At 38.7% G+C, this 19367-nt stretch overlaps 1 protein-coding gene and 1 non-coding gene across 2 annotated transcripts; one reads left to right on the forward strand and one right to left on the reverse strand.

Moving 5' to 3' along the window:
* Positions 1-1442: 1442 nt before the first annotated feature.
* Positions 1443-19258, forward strand: LOC125074581 (cilia- and flagella-associated protein 91-like). The gene is made up of 24 exons (XM_047685931.1): positions 1443-1518; positions 3429-3505; positions 3962-4025; positions 4658-4790; positions 5416-5529; positions 6862-6962; positions 7278-7344; positions 7805-7925; positions 8050-8218; positions 8301-8498; positions 8720-8893; positions 9473-9657; positions 10180-10326; positions 11132-11261; positions 12157-12248; positions 13054-13202; positions 13426-13595; positions 14091-14210; positions 14887-14973; positions 15437-15553; positions 16456-16575; positions 17615-17716; positions 18560-18682; positions 19160-19258. Exons 1-24 carry the CDS (start codon positions 1443-1445, stop codon positions 19216-19218), a joined length of 2895 nt encoding a protein of 964 aa, XP_047541887.1. The 3' UTR covers positions 19219-19258.
* LOC125074903 lies at positions 16957-17060 on the reverse strand. Its single transcript, XR_007120170.1, has one exon. It is a non-coding gene; the product is annotated as a U6 spliceosomal RNA (small nuclear RNA).
* Positions 19259-19367: the final 109 nt, after the last annotated feature.

Here is a 19367-nt window from a genome sequence, read left to right on the forward strand (position 1 = left end):
GGATATCACCCGCACACGTTTAATCGACCGAGTTATCATTGGTTGTTAGCTCGCATGCGGGTACTCCCCGCAATCGGGCTAACTACCGACTTATCGACCAATGAAAATGCGCCTTTAATCGGTTAAGATTCACGTATTCTAAGCACTGTGCCACATTATTGATGGAAACTACATTGAAATCCGTTGCTTAGTTTAAAAGATCTACACGCACTGACGGCGGGAAGCGACGTTTCATACTGTAAGGTCTATTTATAATGAGTTATATCACATAAATTATTATACTTTAGTGGATTCGTCTGTTTTAAATTATACATGTTAGAAATAAGACCCGGTTTGCACCACAGCGTGTTTTGTACAGCCGTAGCTTTACTGAGAATTGTGTGGCTGTAGCTTTACAATAAGCCGTATTAATTACGGAAGCATTGTTATGTATGAATTTGTTTTGATAAATGTTTGTGTAAACTGTGAATTTTATTTTGTGGCACAATAAAGTATGAGATTGTTTTTTTGGTTTTATTACGAATATTTAATATGTCTTTAGTCTCGTTGGAATTTTTGAGAATTGTAAATCTTTCATGGCTGTATGTCTAGGTAGACATAGCGGAGATCTTTCTTCCACTACTCTGAATTCTTTTTGGTATTTATCATATAACTCGAGGAGGTCCGAAGTCTCTTTGATAGAAGTCAGAGGTAAAATAACTGTGAAGTAATTGTGAACAGACTATAGTGCGATACTGACCCATATTTTGGTCGACGCGTTGCCGCGCAATTAACAAATATGGCGCCTATTGTGCAACAAAGTTTGACATTTATTTAGTATTAGTAGTAACTTTAAAGTAACTAATTTTTTTAACACAGCGGGATATACTAGCTATGAATATCTCGGTTCATGAGATACAGCCTGGTAACAGACAGATGGACGGCGGAATCTTAATGATAGGATCATACATTGAAGTAGATCGCTCTTAATAAATATGATGGCGCATGGTGCGCCATCTTGATAATTTATACTTGTCGGAAATGGGTGTGTTAATGGGATTTGAACGACGCTCTAGGGAAGCGTCACTGTACGAGGCGGCCATCTTGGATCGCCGGTTACATTCAAGTATTCCCGCGCACGTATGCGACAAATCGCTAATTTCCGACATAATCCTTATTCTTTTGTAGTAGATTTATATGCGTTTGTGTATATAATATATTAACGAATCGATATTGATGAATATTGTGAATTTATCCGTGCAATTTATTTGTTTAATTAAAAACTTACTGAATTTTTGCATAGACGTTTGAATATACTTCATGAATAATCTTGATATTGGCAATAAAATGCCTATAAATACAAAAACTATTGTTGCCAGGCAACAGAGGTGTTTTGTCAATACGCATTTTTATCAATACGCTATGACGTTTATTCGGCTTAAATATATTTAAAAACTATCAAAATGAGCGGCGAAACACTATACGAAGCTCCGAGGAGGTACAATGTGTCTAAGATGAGAGTCCACGATTATTTATACGGTAAGATTTATATTTTTAAATCCACAACAGCGCGATTTTTAAGGCATTTTCTGCCTCGCACAACCACTCTGTGGAACCAGCTTTCGCCGGCGGTTTTTCCGAACCGATACGACTTGGGAACCTTTAAGAAAAGAGCGTACTTATTTCTTAAAGGCCGGCAACGCACCTGTAAACCCCTGGTGTTGCAGATGTCCATGGGCGGTGGTAGTCGCTTTCCATCAGGTGAGCCTCCTGCTCGTTTGCCCCCTATACCATAAAAAAAAAAAAAAATTAGAGTACTAGCAAACACGGCACCGGTGAATACAGTTTGTGACGATCTGAAATGATTGTTTTGGTAACTTGTAAATGATGACGTCGTTCTGACTATCGCCGGCCGAGTTCAGGCGTAGGACCAATGGCTTTAGCACACCAAGGCACGGGAGTGCACGCTTCCATTTTCAAGACTGCGCTTGCTAAGAATTTTTCGATAGAAAAACTCAGTAACTTTTTATCGGCCTACATCTACATTAACGAGATAATCAAACTCGCAAATAGCCATATTAAATACCAAATATCATACTAAAAAAGGCAGTTGTTTTTAAATCACTGATTGACTCATACATTTTATTATAGACGATAGCTTTCTTAAAGTAATGAATGCTTTCTTTTGTTTGGGTTGTGTTTTAAACCCTTGTGCCGCCCGTTAGAGAGCACCTCGCTGATTATGGTCGAGTCTTGGAACATGGAAATCTTTTTTTGTGGGAGGAGATAGCCAGATCTTTACTTGCCTCGGGTGCTTGTTGTGCTTAAGAAGGATCTGGGTGGAAGGATATCCTAAAACGTTTTTAAGGGGGATCCGGTCACTTATCCACGTCATCTGATCGAATTTAAATGACTCTTTGAACGCAAAGTGTCATTCTTGTTATATATAGTTTGTATAACACAATTGTTTTGCTCTGAAAACGTACAACCATGATACACAGGAATATATCATATCAGTACAACGTACTACAATTTTCTGTGTCTAATTCTTATTGTATGTGATTAGTATATAATAATGTGTAAAGGGGGGGGGGGGGTGTACTCTCCGGAACTACTGACGCATTTGCTAATGTTTTTACTTGTAGAAATCTACCTTATTCCTGACTGGGTACATAAATAATATTTATCAAAGTCAAACATCGTTATTCAATATGAAAGTGCTTATTGATGGTCAAAAATCTACCACCGGTTCGGAATTTAACATCTCGGACCCGAGAAGAACCGGCGAAAGCACCTCAGCGGGATATAAACTTATTTTTTTATTTCATTTTCACAACTATAGTATAGTTCATGTACAATAATAATAAACACATTTTTGTTATTTGAAACAGCCTGGAGGTAATCATCTCTTTCCCAAGGTGTGCTGTCAGCTAAGAAGTCATTAGTGTTGTAATAATCTTTAGCACTCAAACGCTCTATAATGACTCTTTAAAATTTTACATTAATATTTTTGAACGTTTTCTGGGATCCTGTTGTAAAAAAGTATACATTGCCCCAAAAAAGAGTTACTAACCCTGTGCAATCGAGTACTAGGAGTAACAAGTTTAGTCTTGTTTCTAGTATTAATAGAATGTACGTCACAATTTCTGGAAAAATCTGATTTTTCTGATGATGTTATGTAACATTATCAAAAACAAATTGAGAAGCGACAGTCATTATTTTAATTTATTTAAATTTACATCTTAAAGAATCTCATATCAGAATTTTCTTTATTCATAAACTGTGTCCGTGAAAACCGGGCGCGTAATTATCATTTATAAATATGTTGGTCTTAAGGAATAACATCACCTTCCCACATTGGAGCTGTGGAGCTGTCTCAAGAAAGGAGGCCTTAGCCTGTGAAGTTTCAGACTGTTATATTATTTTACTTCAACAAATTGCTTTCGCAGATTCTGCCTTCATAGTGTCAGGGGCAAGAGATTACGCAAGGACTGCCTTTAAGGCAGCCATGGCGTCAGCACAAGTTGTGAGTTTAACGTTTATGTAACTACTCTATACCCTGTACAAGATAGCTCGATCTTTTTGACAGATGTAAATTTTTCTGATCGACGTAACTTTGCAATGACGAACATATTATTTTGTTAATTTAATTATTTTAAAAATTATAAAAATATTTAAAAAAAAAATATATATAATACAAATTTTTGTAAAGATTCAAGCGTTATCCGCAGCGCCATATTGTCAAAGTAGCGTTTTCGCGCGCTATTTAAATATGGAATTTTTAATTTGATATCTTTCAGCAAATATGTACTAGAATTTAAAAAAACTCAACTTTTACTGGGTTCATTAACCTCTACTAAATAATATAAAATTGCTTTTAAAAACCAGTCAAATAGGCTATTTAGTTTTACTCGGGACGCGTCTCTAGACGTTTACGGTCTTATGTTTTATAATGTAAATCCTACACCTGTAACATTTGCAGGTGATCCAACCGGTGTACAAGACGATGTTCTCTGAACTGCGTCAGTTTCCAAGAATGCAAGTTGGTGAGTACATTTCAGTACTACGAGTTTTAGTACTCCTTGAGATTGTGTGTGCAGCATGATGCGATAAATTGTTGCACAGATATATTCAGAGGGTAAGGTAAGAGGTAATATACTGCAGATTTTTGTGAGTGATATTCTTTATGCCCTTCCGGTAGATATAAAAAAAGCTCCATTAATTTCTAATATAATTATATAATATAATTTTTTTTAATTAGCATTCAAAAAAGCCGTTAAAACTATACCAAAGTAATTAAGACGACTTTAATTAAATTTCTTTATATAACATTTTAGTATCTTAAATGTGTATTAGTGTATAATAGAGATATATATTATATATACATATGTATATATGTAGTAAGTATAAGTATTAGTGTGTAAATATTTGTATGTAAGTGTTTGACTGCACCGCCTACGCCGATGGTTTAAAAGTTCTCTCTCAGATTGGATTGTCTGGGAGAGATGGCTAATTAGCCATAAGTCCGCCCATTCTACAACACCCATATACAACATTTATTTTTCGTTTTTTTATTTTACTAATTTTTGTTTTACTTTTAAATAAAATCAATCAAGTAAATCATAAGGTTATATAAAATATATGAGAAATTAAAAATAATTGATATTTATTACAATAGTGTACCATCCGAACTGTCGTCTGCCCCCACACGTGGATCGTTCGTACGGCGCTTACTTGGATAAGGTGGGGAGGGCACGAGGCGTGCCCACGCCGGAGTTAGCGGGGAAGGATCGGTTTAAGTATTCCGCCGTGTATGTGTGATAACTTCTTCTCTTGTCTAAGTAATATTTATAGACAGAAAAAGGACACTTAAGACAAACCGCTGAGAGTATTTGTTAGCTTTTAGCAAAAATTTTATTATTAATGTTTATGTATGTAATACAGGCATAAATTATAGTCGAGGAATACCAACTATTTCAAATTTCCTAACCGGAAAAAAACCTTTTTATGCTTGTTCTTCAATCTAATAGTGTGTATAGACCCTTATTTGTTGCACTCATGTGAAGCCGAGACTGCTAACTAGGTTTTAGTTAAGAGATATTCATACATACAGATATATAGATGCAGACAAGATTCTTCAATGTTGTTTATAATAAATTAAACTACATTTGTATCATCATCTCATCTCATCTCTCAGCCGAAGGACGTCCACTGCTGGACATAGGCCTCCCCCAAAGATCGCCCCAACGACCGGTCTTGTGCAGCCCGCAATCAGCGGTTTCCCGCGACCTTCACCAGGTCGTCGGACTACCTTGTGGGGGGCGTACTCATGCTACGTCTTCCGGTCCATGGTCGCCACTCGAGAACTCGTCGGCCCCATCGGCCGTCGGTTCTTCGAGCAATGTGTACTCTATTATTATTATTCTTGTATTATAGTCCAAAGAAATTATGTCCGATGAAGAGCGCCACTCCTGACTTCCGGCCCCCGACAGATATGATGACCCCTGGGCCAACGAAGCCGAGAAATAGGGGGACACAGAGTTTGTATCGGTAGGCAACTTATAATGAGCACCATGTATAATATCATCTATCTAAGTTTTACGTGTCATGTCTAAAGTCTATTCCAACCACAATAGGACAATACCCAAATAAACAACGTTTGACGTCGAATTGACGCCATGTCAAATAGGTTTGACGCGAGTTCGAATAATCTGTGATAGATTTGTGAAAAAATGGCGTCTTAAACGACGACGCAGCTTTTGTCCGGACTTTAATCTAATTCGCATTCGACTAATCTATTTCGCGCAATTGTAATATATTGTGAACGTTTATTCAATTTGCAATAAAATATAAATAATTTCGATAGTTCATAATATATCGGTTAGGTTAGGTTAGAGTTTTTATAATTTAACTGAAATTTACTTCGATAGACTGTAAGCTACCGAATAATAACTGTGACGTATGATTTGAATTGATTGGTCGCTCTTACAATAAGACCGGCCAATCAGGGGACAGGTTGTAATCTAACAGTTTGACTTCGACCGATTACAATATTTAGCATTAGCATTAGCAGCCCGTAAATGTCCCACTGCTGGGATAAAGGCCTCCTCTCACTTTGAGGAGAAGGTTTGGAGCATATTCCACCACGCTGCTCCGATGTGGGTTGGCGGAATACACATGTGGCAGAATTTCGTTGAAATTAGACACATGCAGGTTTCCTGACGATGTTTTCCTTCACCGCCGAGCACGAGATGAATTATAAACACAAATTAAGCACATGAAAATTCAATGGTGCTGCCTGGGTTTGAACCCGAAATCATCGGTTAAGATGCACGCGTTCTAACCACTGGGCCATCTCGGATTACAATATAGTGAAAAATAATGCGTTAAATTGATCATGTTTCATAGTTCAAAATATTTCGACAGATTACAATCTAACGATTTTTGTAATCTTACGGTGACAGATATTAGTTGTTTAGTGCAATAGTGTTGTATTATAAATAAAGATATATTAATCATTAACTCTTAGTAGTGCACAATATAGCTGAGTTATTAGCAAACCGCATGAAATACGTAAATCTAAGGATTGTTTATCTTCAGTCCTTAATCGATTGGAATATACTCTAGACGCTAGATTTTTAAAGAATAAAGGTCCAGAGTTCAAATCTCGTGATGGTCCAATAACAAAAAGGTTATTTTTTTTCTGGATGTTAACAGTGCTTTTATTTTCGTGCCTCGGATAACACGTAAATACCTTTGTCCTGTGCCTGAACGGTTTCCGGTCATGTCGGAATTCCTATCCCATCGGATTTTGTCCGGTAATAGAAAGTGCACCCTTTGTGCCTGTCCGTCTACATGTAGTCCAAAATAATTAAATTACAGAGAATCATCAGCTCAGACGACACCGTGGCAACCGGACGCGATACCGGCTGAGGATTGTGAGGATACGCCGGAAGTGATGTATTTAGATAAGTTTGAATGGGGTATGTGGCGATTTCACATTTTAAATTTAATATGAATAGGATTGGTTTTTTATCGGAAATTAAAGCTGCACAAAATACCTATATATGAACATCCATTTCAGTTTAGGTTAAACTGTAGAGTTTACCTTTGCCCGAACAGAAGCTGAAAATGAAATTAAAAACGTTAGGCGGGAAAAAGCAATTCAAAAAGTTTTTTGTTTTTTTATTTAATATTTTTTATAAGTTAAACGTACAATATGAGGGAATATAGTACAGTGGTAAAAAAAAATATGCTTAAAAAAATACTTACTAGAAAAAATTGGTTCTGTACCTTAGGACCTGGAAGTCCATATCGTAAAGGAGATTTGCCGGCCGACTTTCACACAACGGAAATGATCAATAAGTAAGTAATTAATGTAATTGTTTTTAAAAATTAGTATCAGATATAAAAAACATCTCAAACCTCACATTCAGTTAACAGCCTGTAAATTTTCCCACTGCTGGACTTAGGCCTTCTCTCCCTTTGAGGAGAAGGTTTTGGAGCATATTCCTCCACGCTGCTCCAATGCGGGTCGGTGGATACACATGTGGCAAAATTTCGTTGAAATTAGACACACGCAGGTTTCCTCACGATGTTTTCCTTCACCGCCGAGCACGAGATGAATTATAAGCACAAATTAAGCACATGAAATTACAGTGGCACTTGCCTGGCTTTGAACCCGAAATCATCGGTTAAGATGCACGCGTTCAATCCACTTGGCTCATTGGTCCATCTCGGCTCAAAGCCATACCACCAAGTATATACCTAGAAATAATAAAAGGAAGTAGACAAATCTTTTGAAAGATCCTTCCTCCTTTGTCAGGATGCGTCACGCGCGTAAATGGTCCGAGTTAGTGGAGAAAGGCGGATACCCTCGCTGGTTGAAGAATAGGGAGGGCATCATCACAGACATTGAAACCAAAGACTGGATATTTAGAGAGGCGGTAAGATTATTGACATATTTATAATTTGTTTATTTTATTTGGTTCTTCAACAATGTGTACACTGATTAAAAATTTAACTAAAAATACGAAACGTCTATACGAATAATTAGTTAGTCGTGTTTAGGAAATCGACGAACTCCAAGATATTCGCCTCGCTCTCCTCCATAAGCTGCAGACACGGCAGCGTAAAAAGAGCACCGACCGCACAGTAACGAAGCTCGCGAAACTCTGGGCGGACAAAAAGATTGACATGGAACGGAAGATTGATAACATTCGACGGAAGAGGGATAGAGGTACGATCGAACGGAATCGGTATCATTACCAATCGGATCGGAATCGTCAAAAGATACTAGAATTGGCTCGCTGGTTTCCCAGAGCTTCGCAAATTGACAACCCTACACAGCTGTGGGGGTCGAATGGGGCTCGTGCAGGAGATGCGCGCGGCGCGGGGCGGCGGCAGCGCCACGGCGGCGGCGCGCGACCCCACGTCCGACGTGCGCGCCCCGCGCGCGCGCCACGGGTACCAGGCGCGCACGCGCCACGCGGAGATCGTTTACGACCCTAATTTACTTTGTACGTACTGCGCTGGCCGCGCCTCGCTGTTTTGCTTACGGACTGTACTGACACTTTAGACTTTTAATAACTTTGAAATATTTTAATGAAATAGCGCTTAAGCATTTAATGAAATAACATGGAATATTACTCATATAAAATTTACTTTAAATTGGTCATTTTTATATATTATGAAGATACTTGTATATGTCCCAAAATAGTTTTGTTTCTCTCAATTTAAGCTCTAGAAGACCACGAACAGCTATCGGCACCGCCAGTGTGGCTTCAGAAGTGTGGTCAGAATCTCGCCCTGACCTGTTCCGGCCATCACATCCAACGGGACGCGACGCAGCTCTGCGAGAGGGAGACCAAGTGGAGCGAACAGTTTCTGGAAAACTTGCACAATGATTTGAAAAGTAATTAATTAAAAACGTGGTATCGACACTGTCATAGTAACTCCTCCTGTCTTTGATATATATAATACTAGCGACCCGCCCCGGCCTCGTACGGGTTCATTGCTGATATAAATATACTAAAGAATGTCTTTATATTCAACGTTCACAGCTTTTTTGTCATAAGAGATGAAATAAGATGATGATAAAGAGTCGAGATAGCCCAGTGGTTAGAACGCGTGCATCTTAACCGATGATTTCGGGTTCAAACCCAGGCAGGCACCACTGAATTTTCATGTGCTTAATTTGTGTAAAAAAAAAATATCCCTGCGCTTTAAATCTATAATATCTTCTAAAGGGCTATATTAATCTATATTAAATGCACAATTTATTTAACTTAAGCTTTTTTTTATTATATATTTATAAATTATTATTTATAAATTATTTCTCATTAAAAGTAAAGGATAAAAAATGTTTTTTTGGGTACGTATTTCATGCTATTTGCTCATAGTTCTGCTATATTGTACACTACAAACAGTTCTTCGTTAATATATCTTTATTTATAATAGAACTCCATTCGACATAACTGCTTATATCATCCAGAGGCACGTCTCGGAGCGGCTTTAACGTCTGCTGGGCCTCTCAGAGTGCTCAAACCTCGTCGGCTCGTAGAGACTCCGAGACCCCCAACTCCTGAAATGGAGGAAGTCCCCGAGGAAGATGAGGCGTCTCACCAGGCGGCTCTGACGTTACAGCGAGTTTTAAGAGGACGTGCTGTGCAGGTTTTGGTGAGATGAATTTGAGTTATCAATCAGAAAATACTTTTGAATGATTTTGTGGACGAAGACCATCTTCAAGTGGACATTCTCCTTTCATTTCCTACAATCTCATAATCCGATGAGACAGGAAAACTGATGAGATTGGATCAGTCGTAAGAGCAACGGCTTGAGAGTACACATACTTTGCAACTTGAGCCGAGATGGCCCAGTAGTTAGAGCGGCATCTTAACTGACGATTGCGGACTTACACTCACGCATCACTGAAATTCCAGGTGCTTAATTAATGCGCATGCGCTTTATATTAATGAAATTCTATCACATGCTTATCCCCCAACCCGTATTAGAGTAGCCAGATGGAATTTGCTCCTAACCTTCTCCTTGCACGGAGAGGAGACCTTAGCCCAGCAGTGGGACATTTAAAGACTGTTAGTTAATTATAACTTTACACTATTTAGAGACCGTAACCGGAGTTCGATCTCAGGACCTCAGAGTCAAAGACGTGTAATAATTATAATGACTGTTGTATCGTAGATGTTCGAAGGACGGACTAGGGCCGCAGAACTCACTGAAGAGTTGAAGACTACGCACGGTCTGCAGAAGGAGGACCGAGCCCGTATCGCCAAGGAAGAGTCCAGGGCCAGGGACTATCAAGCCGTTCGCTCTGAGGCTGAACAAAAGGTTAGAAGTCTTGTTATGTTAGGAGAATATGACCGTTAGAGCAATTCGTATCGAACTAACTAACCTGTAACAACTGAGTTTCTTGAAGGTTCTTCTCGGTCGAATCTACATTCTGAACCGGTGGTAGCTTTACGTTTAATCCTACAGTCCATTCCAAATCGAACAAGGAATAAATGTAAACAAACCTTCGATTCACGATCCACGCGATTCGCTAATAGCTCAGCTATGTTGTGCACTACTAAGAGTTCTTGATGAATTAATTTATAATACAACACTATTGCACTTAACTACTTATTTCTATTATTAAATTTTACTCCAAAGTTCTGATAACAGCTTCGTCGACGTTCAAAACGCATAAATATCATAGAATATTCGAGCTGCCGGCAAATGATATCACGTCAATTTGATGTCAAATTACATGACGATTCAAAGGCGCTTTAAAGAGCCTACTCGATTGAAGAATATTTAGATTTTTAACGTTTTACGCAATTTTTTGGCAAATATTTGTCGTTACAATTTAATACATAATACAAGATTCAATCAAATCGAATCGACCAAATCTGCAGAAGCTCGTGGTTCGATCTTCAAAATATCTGAAAGGATTTTCTTAGATCAAAGCTAAATACACTCTCGATCGAAACATGAAAGTGAAATCAATCGTTTGGAGCTACGATGCTAAAGACACATACAGACTTTAAACTTATAATACCCCTCTTCTTTCTATGGGGATAGGCATCGCTGACGTCATAGGGGAGATCCTCAGATAGTTTCTTTACCCCCTTCCAAGCGAAATGTTTTTATCCAGGAGGAAGCAATAAGTGCATTAGTAGAGGAATTATGTGGAGGAGCGGTGTCAGCGGCTCTGGACTTCCTGGAGAAGGAGCTTAGGAGGCTAAAAGAAGAGAGAAGACAACATGCCTTTATATTGATTGCGCGTGAGTTGATTTATGCAAAATATATGTAGCACTTTATTATATGTACCAACAATAAGTTTATAGTCATCAGATATTCTACCGCCGAATAGCAAGGGTGAGTGAGTCAATGTAACTCTACAAGGGACGTAACTTATTAGTTCCCAAGGTTGGTTGCGCATTGGCGATACAAGGAGTCGTTGTAATTTCTAACAGCGCCTATGTCTATAGATAGTGTTGACCACTTACCATCAGGTGGCCAATTGCCCGTGTACCTATCAACCACCATGAGTATAATGCTTCAGATCTCGAGGTTTTAAATATAAGTTTATTGGGTAAGGATTTTTTTTCCGTAACAGGCCGGAGACTAAATGTTGGAAGTGTACACTCTCGTGCAGCGGAAAGCACGTAAATAATAGAGGAGGTAACTGGGTTTTCGCACGCACTCGTGCATTATAATATGTCCTGCGTATTTGGCTAATCTCGCTTGATAATGGTCAGCACCACATCAAAGTGATAAAAACTCTTCTGTTCTCGAAAGAAACACATAAAAAGTGATCCAATCCGTCGGAAATTCGAGCGATAAGTACTCATTGCCGATCTTACCTGCAATGTACTCGTTATTATTTTGGTACTTGGTGGTAGGCCTTTGTGTAAGCCCGCCTGGGTAGGTACCATTCCATTCATAGGTAAGTGAGCCAGTGTCACTACAGGCACAAGGGACGTAACATCTCAGTTCCCAGTGTTGGTGGCGCATTGGCGATGTAAGGAATGGTTAATATTTCTTACAACGCCATTTTCTATGGGTGGTGGTGACCACTTACTATCAGGTGGCCCATTTGCCCGTCAATTGTTGGCGTTGGCATCGGTAGGCACCAATATCATAAAAAAAAAAAAATAGGTCGTTTTTTTATTTTAGTTCGAGAGAAATCTATGCGTGAAGCGGCGGAAGCTGGACGGAGACAGAAGGAGGAGCATCGAAGAAGAGAACATGACGAGATGTTCAAGCAGGTATGAAGTTTGTTTCGGTTCTCGATTTCCTTTACTTACTTTAAATGCATCTTAATGGCATATTCTATAATGAAAATAGTGAAAAAGAGTACCTACTGAGTTTCTTGCCGGTTCTTATGTGACCTTTCCGAACCGGTGGTAGCTTCATATTTAATTCAACATAACATGACCATTCAAAAGTGCTTTTATGAGCTGACTCGAATAAAGAATATGTTGATATGATTTGATATTTTACTGGTTTCAAATACGGTTTCGGATATCAGATTATTTAGAAACTGTAAAGGAGTAAATTACAAGGTAACCAGCTTGTCTTTATTTGTAAGCTTTTATTTGGTAAAAGGTAATAAAATAGAAAAGACTAATAGCCTTCAAATAAAGTGACCTACTTACTAAGTATAACATTACAAAAAAAAAATACAAAATATATAATAAACAATGTTTCTACCGGATTCCGTTATGGATAGATTTTTTTTCGGATAGCCGAAAGTAACGGTTGCAGAGCTCCATAATATACACCCCTGGTGTATCCATGGTATTCAGCGATATACTTTGGAGCAGCGTCTCGGAATAAGTTCCAAGCTCAACAGCGGGACATTTACTGACTATTCTATACATTATCATAGTAATTCACTCGAGGCGTATTACTTTATTTGGTTATAGTAAATGAACACATACATACATGCACTACATAGATTACTAGCTATTGTCCGTAGCTTCGCTCGCGTTTTAGTGATTATTTTTAGATTTAAGATTTTTGTTAGCAGAAATTAATGAAGGTGAAAAATGTTAAATATATTTCGAATAGGTGCTGGGAGTGACCCAGGAGACAGTGGACGCCTACCTGCGTGACGTCACGCGGGAGGCGGTGGAGCTCGCTGCGGAGGAGCAGGCGGTCCAGAAGGCGAGAGCCGACGCCGACGCCATCGATCGCTCCGTGAGAGAACACGGCTCTATGTGAGTGCGACGGGATTTGACGGATATTCGGACAAGTCGGACACTTTCGAAGATCCTAGACCGATCCTAGGGCTGGATAGTTAGAAAACAAGGAACATTATAACAACCGGCTGAATTATTTATAGGATTTCTCTGTATTATCAAGATCTAAGGGAGGGAAAATTCAAAATGTACCTAAAATGTCAACCACATAGCTAAAAAACTAAATTTTCAACCTTGTCAGGTCAACAGCGGAGCAGAATGAGCTGGTGGCTGAATTGGTCCAGCAGTTCTTACTCCCCGAAGCACATAAAGCGGCTTCAAGGCATCGCGTGTCAGCGCTTCAAGCGACTAAATTGGAAGCGGCAAGAAGTTCTATATTTGGTCTTGTAGATGATGCCGAAGTCAGGACAGGTAATTACGATTGGTTTAGTATGAGTTAGTAAGTGAGTAAGTATCAATCAATAACTGTTGATGTAGCTGAGTAGACTCAAGGTTAGGTAGCAGATATGAGGGCGTATTCAGTGACACATTTTTTAAAATTAGCCTCTATTTTTTGTAAACGCTTTGTGCAAGCCCATCTCGACATATTATATTTTTTTGAGCGCTTCGTGCTAACCCTTTTGTGTAGATATCCGTCACATCACATATTTTACCACCAAACCACATTACTTAGTATTGTTACGGTCCGGGAGAAGTGAGCCAGTGTAACAATGGCCGCATAGATCATCTTAGTTCCCTTAGTTGGTGGCGTATTGGCCAAGTACAGAATGTTTAGTACTTCTAACAATGCTTATGTTTATAGGTATGTTCTATTAGCCTCATTACCCATTTAAAGCATCAGTCCGAAGCCTCAGTACCGTTGCCCATACACGAATGAATGAACATATACTTTGTTGTTAATTTTAGACAAGTGTACGCGCTGTGGACGAAGTTTGGACGATCAATGCAAATGTCAGATCTGTGAAATCGATATGGAACCGGTCGAGACGGACGCTAGAGACGATCCCCGATGGAAATACACGAGACGTAAGTAGATTTATACTAAAATATTGTAAACTATTGTAGACTAGTATTGCAACAGGAAACGACAGACCTCGGCACCCCACTAAATTTGCCCTGAGCCCTATCGCGCTCTGAGTAATAGACTCAAATCAAATCAAAATATACTTTAATATGTAATCTTTTACAAGAATCGTCATTTAACAAACTTTTTAAAGTAAAGCTACCATCGGTTCGGAATGTAGATTCTACCGAGAAGAACCGGCAAGAAACTCAGTATTTACTCTTTTTCAACATCTAAAAATACAGTCATGTTAGTTAAATACAATTATATATGTATGTTATATATCCTGCCTGGAAGTCAACAAGCATTAACTCCACGCTTTTTTATCATCAATATAATCTTGTATCGAATAATATGCCTTATTTACAAATGTATTTTTTACAAGTGATTTGAATCTATGAAACGGCAAAGTTAAAAATGTCTGCGGACTTTTATTATAGAAGCGGATACCTTACCCCAAGAATGATTTATTGATTTTGCGGAGTCGGAAACTTAGTGATCTGTCATCCAGGTCTATGCCTATAAAAGCTCTGACTCTGTAAGCTGTTCTTCAACTAAACTTATATTGTAATATGTAACTTATTTTATTTGAGAGATATGAAAAAATACTTATTATAAAATATAGTTACATTTTTCAAGGTCGCGAAGACGTCACAAGGTCAACCGAAGAGAGGTTTCCCCCACAACACGACATACGTTACTTGCTCGACGCTGTCGTTGATGACGGTGAGTATATTATTCTTAATAAAAAACTTAAGTTTAATAATTGAGAAAACTACTTACTCGGAAGCGCATCTAAAATGTGTATGTTCATATTAAAAACTTATTCACTGAGACCATTCCAAAGTTGAGGGAGGGGTTCAGTTCCGGAAAACGTCCACTGCTGGTCAGCTCCACAACGGCCGGTCTTGCATTACCCGCGACCATTGTGTGCGGTGTGGTGACGGCAACGAATATCACCACCCCATTTCATCTCCTAGGTAAAATTCCTGGTCATCCTGAGGGAAAATTTACCGGAGACCGCCTTACTGCGATCGCCAACTCACCTGCCCCTTGTGACGATTATGGCGTTCTCCTCCCCCATATGAAAAAAGAAACAAAACCGCAGCCTTAGTACCAAGCAGCTTCGCAATTTCGAGCAAGAGTAGACAACAAAAATTCTTAAAAATATTTTCTTTAATATCAACAGCTGTTTACTTATCACGACTCCAACGTCTGGAAGGTGAGGAGGTGAAGATGTTCATAGCACGAACTGTCCGTGAGGCGACCGAGATCACGATCGACGCGAGAGAAGCCGTCGATGAACGTGAGTTTGGAATACTGGAATATTTTTGCGTTGGTCATTGTTTATTCGCCAATGTTTGCCAACCATTGGATCCAAGATGTAACGTATCTTGGACATGTCGAGGGTGATTCCTTATTTAGTTTAATAACGAATTCTCAGTCAACTATTGGGTCCAAGATAGTGAGTATCTTATATTAGCCGATGATCGTGCCCTATTCATTTGATTTACCAATGCTCAGTACTAACTGTTTGGTGCAAGATTTTGTACTCCTTGACGATGGACATTCCCTACTCATTTAGTTTACCAATGTTTTGCCAACTATTTGGTCTAAGATATAGATTCATCGGTTCGACCCAAATAATGTGCTCCAAACCATAAATATGTATGTGTAACCTTTAATATCGTATAGTCCTTAAAACCCTACTACTGAATACTGATGATGGCAGGCACAGGCAGTCTGTGTGTAAAGGCAGGTGTACTCTCAATTGCCTAACATGGGGCAGTAAATTCGACACGACAGGAAATAATTCAGCCGCACGACCAACGGCTCTACGTTTCCGAAGCACGACAATGTACTTCCAACTTCCAGATTTCGATGTTATTTTGCTGCTGTTATTGACATTTGGCAGAAAATCCTAAATTTTTTTTTGGATTTGAGTCCCGGCTTCACATGGCTACAATAAGTTTTTATATACAACTTATAGATAGAAGAACAAACAAAACAAAAAATCTTATTCTGTTTCGGCTGTTTAAGAGTTGAAATTCTCGACTTTTCTGTACTTTTGTAATAATATTTGTGTATTCTTGAGTCACTCTGTTTATTGCCGAAAACTGCTTCAAAATCCGTTGCGCAGTTTAAAAGATCTAAGCGCACAGGCGGGAAGCGACTTTGTTATACTACGTATAGATTTGTTTCATCCAGTTATTTCCCGCGCGACGGGCGACGTCGAAGCGACCAAGAGGTCCGACTACCATTACTACATGCGACGTATCCACGAAGACGCCTTGGCGAGAACCGAACCGTTTGAAACGACGACTGTCTGTGAGTTAATTAGTATAAAACTTTATGATAAATATTTGTTTTATAAAGACACAAACCTAAGTGTATCTAAGAAAAACTGACGACCTCCGTGGTCGAGTAGTGTGTACTCCGGTTTTAATGAGTCGATTCCCGGCCGAGTCGATGTAGAAAAGTTCATTAGTTTTCTACGTTGTCTTGGGTCTGGGTGTTTGTGGTGCCGTCGTTACTTCTGATTTTCCATAACATAAAATCTTTAGCTACTTACATTGGGATCAGAGAAATGAATGTGATGTTGTCCAATATTTATTTATTTATTTAAATGTTATCATTTCATTTATTTTATTTTAGTGCATTTTTTTTTATTTCTAAAGTTTATTCTAAATTTTCAAAACTGAATCATTCAAAAACGTGGAACGATTCACGATTTTGCGTATCTTCCTCGCGCATGGGTCACCCTAATCTTCTCTGTATCGTTCCAAATTTTAGTATATGTACTTATAGCATACATATATAATCGTATTTAACTGTAGTAGTAACAGTTCTAGATTAATATATCTTTATTTATAATATTACTTATATCCACTTTAATTTTACTGCCAAAGTTAACGCAATCGACGTTGAAAATGTAATTTCTCTCGAAAATCCATAATGTTATCACAGATCATTCGAGATCTCGACCAATAATATCGCGTCGATTCGCTGTCAAATGTTGTTTATTGGCTTTTGTCCCCTCGTTGGAATAGACATAAAGTAAACATTTCAAAAGTTCTGGATAGGCGGAATGTGCAATATAGGTAAAGGAAGGTTTTCGTGTAAGTATTCTAGCGTTTTATAATAAAGTTGTTAAGATTCATTGCTTTATTCTGAACTTTTTTTGAGAATCAAAATTTTGAGGTTACTTACCACTAGGTGAGTATTTCGGAATTTAAATTGTGAGTATCTTGTAAACTTTGTCTGAGTGTGGTCGATAAGAAGCCATTTTTAGTTTTTTATCGACATTTTATAAGAAGTAGAACTTCAAAACATTAGTAAGATGTTAACCAATCTCGTCCGGTCCGAGGTCCCACCGAGCTGCCTTCAGAGCTGCGCCGGCGGGCTGAGGAGGCGCTGCTCGACGATGCTTGCCATTGCAATGACGACAGCAAAGTTAAATTTAGCTTAGGTGAGGCGAGGCTTTCTTTCCTTATCTTAATATAGCAAGATATATCATCTTTTTATTTTAGGTATTAACCTATATTGGAGACATTGGTGCTGTAAGAAATATTATCATGAATTACATCGCCAATGCGCCACCAACCTTGGAAGCCATGGTGGTATGTCCATTGTGCCCGTACAACAACACTAAGTGTTGTGTTTTGGATTTTGGATTGTAGTTTGTTTGTCCAAGTGGGGAGAGGAATTAATTAGACAAGCTTTTGGTAGCCCCTTTTTAAGGGCTTATAGTACGCGCGTCCTAAGGGTGGTGTGAGACCGAACCTCGTCTTAAGACACCTGACTCGTCACACAGACTGACTTCGAGAGGATGAATTCTTTTCTAGTGCGACATTTTTATTGACATATGACCCAGTACCACCGCCCATAAAATTGACGTAGTAATAAATATTAACCATTCCTTACACCGGCATTGCTACACCAACCTTACTTACTAAGATATTTTGCCCTTTGGAACACAACCTACCAAGTATTGCTGTTTGAGAGTTAATTATCAGGTAGGTTAGTTAAGGTCAAGTAACATCTACAATTTTGTCATATCACTGTTCGTTTAAGGGCTCCTCTTTAGAGGATTAGAGGTTATTCCATCTAGGTGCCCCAATGTATGATTATCATTCAACACATGATATCACCAAGATGGCTTCCATCACAACCGAGCTCGAGATAAATTCATTAATTAGGTATATGTTAATCAAAGGTGTTTGTTCGGCTTTGGGAACAATCTTCGTTTAAGTTTGACGTGTTCTCGCCACATACCTAATAAACAATCATTTATCTGGGGCGTCGTGTACAGAGACCATGGATGCTACGAAGAAATCGAACATGTTGCCGTCCGAGCTACGAGAACTGGAAGAGTTGAGGCGCTGCAAATGTGACACCGATCCGTCCCCAAGTACTGCGTCTGCTGCGTCTGTCGGTAAGTATCTCCTCGTGATAAGGGAAGTGAAGGTGTACACCGCACAGGTTTAGCGTATTACGCACACACACACACACACACACACACACACACACACACACACATAAACATTATGAATATCTCTTAAGTATTTTACATAGCGATAGTATTAGATTTTTAAGAGACTCTCTGGGGCGCTTCGTTTAAGCCCTGAGGTAGCACCACGTGGTTTTTCCGGTCAGTATTAATTACTAGCCAAGGGTATGAAAATACCCTTGGCTAGTAATTAATGCTAAATAAATTTTGTATATTTTTTTGTGTTCGACTGTAGCTTTCGTTCATTGAGCGTGCACGCGCAAAACACTCACACACACACACACACACTTCTACCAACATTTTAAAATGTAGACAGTTGTCTCTCGAAAATTTATTAGAATAGCCTTAATTGAAAAGTAATTTCAATAAAAGCTTTAAGTAAAGCTGTACTTTAATTTCCAGAAGCTTCTACAATTGAAGAATACGATAGAGATGAGGAGGGGAGCGAGGAAGATCAATGAATATATTTATTAATAATTTGTAACCTTTAATAAATCCTTTATTAAATTTAGTCGTAATTTCTTTTACGTTTATATGTAAATAATCTGAGGATAAAAGCCAGTCCTTAACATTGCTCGCGTAATCACAAGATAACCGAACAATCTGGACG

Source organism: Vanessa atalanta, chromosome 28 (genome assembly GCF_905147765.1).
Source record: "Vanessa atalanta chromosome 28, ilVanAtal1.2, whole genome shotgun sequence".
NCBI classification, from domain to species: Eukaryota; Metazoa; Arthropoda; class Insecta; order Lepidoptera; family Nymphalidae; genus Vanessa; species Vanessa atalanta.

Coding starts and splice junctions, on each gene's coding strand:
- LOC125074581 (XM_047685931.1), top strand. CDS start 1,443: ATGAGCGGCGAAACACTATACGAAGCTCCGAGGAGGTACAATGTGTCT. Junction 1,519..3,428: donor AGTCCACGATTATTTATACG/GTAAGATTTATA, acceptor TTGCTTTCGCAG/ATTCTGCCTTCATAGTGTCA. Junction 5,530..6,861: donor GGGACACAGAGTTTGTATCG/GTAGGCAACTTA, acceptor ATTAAATTACAG/AGAATCATCAGCTCAGACGA.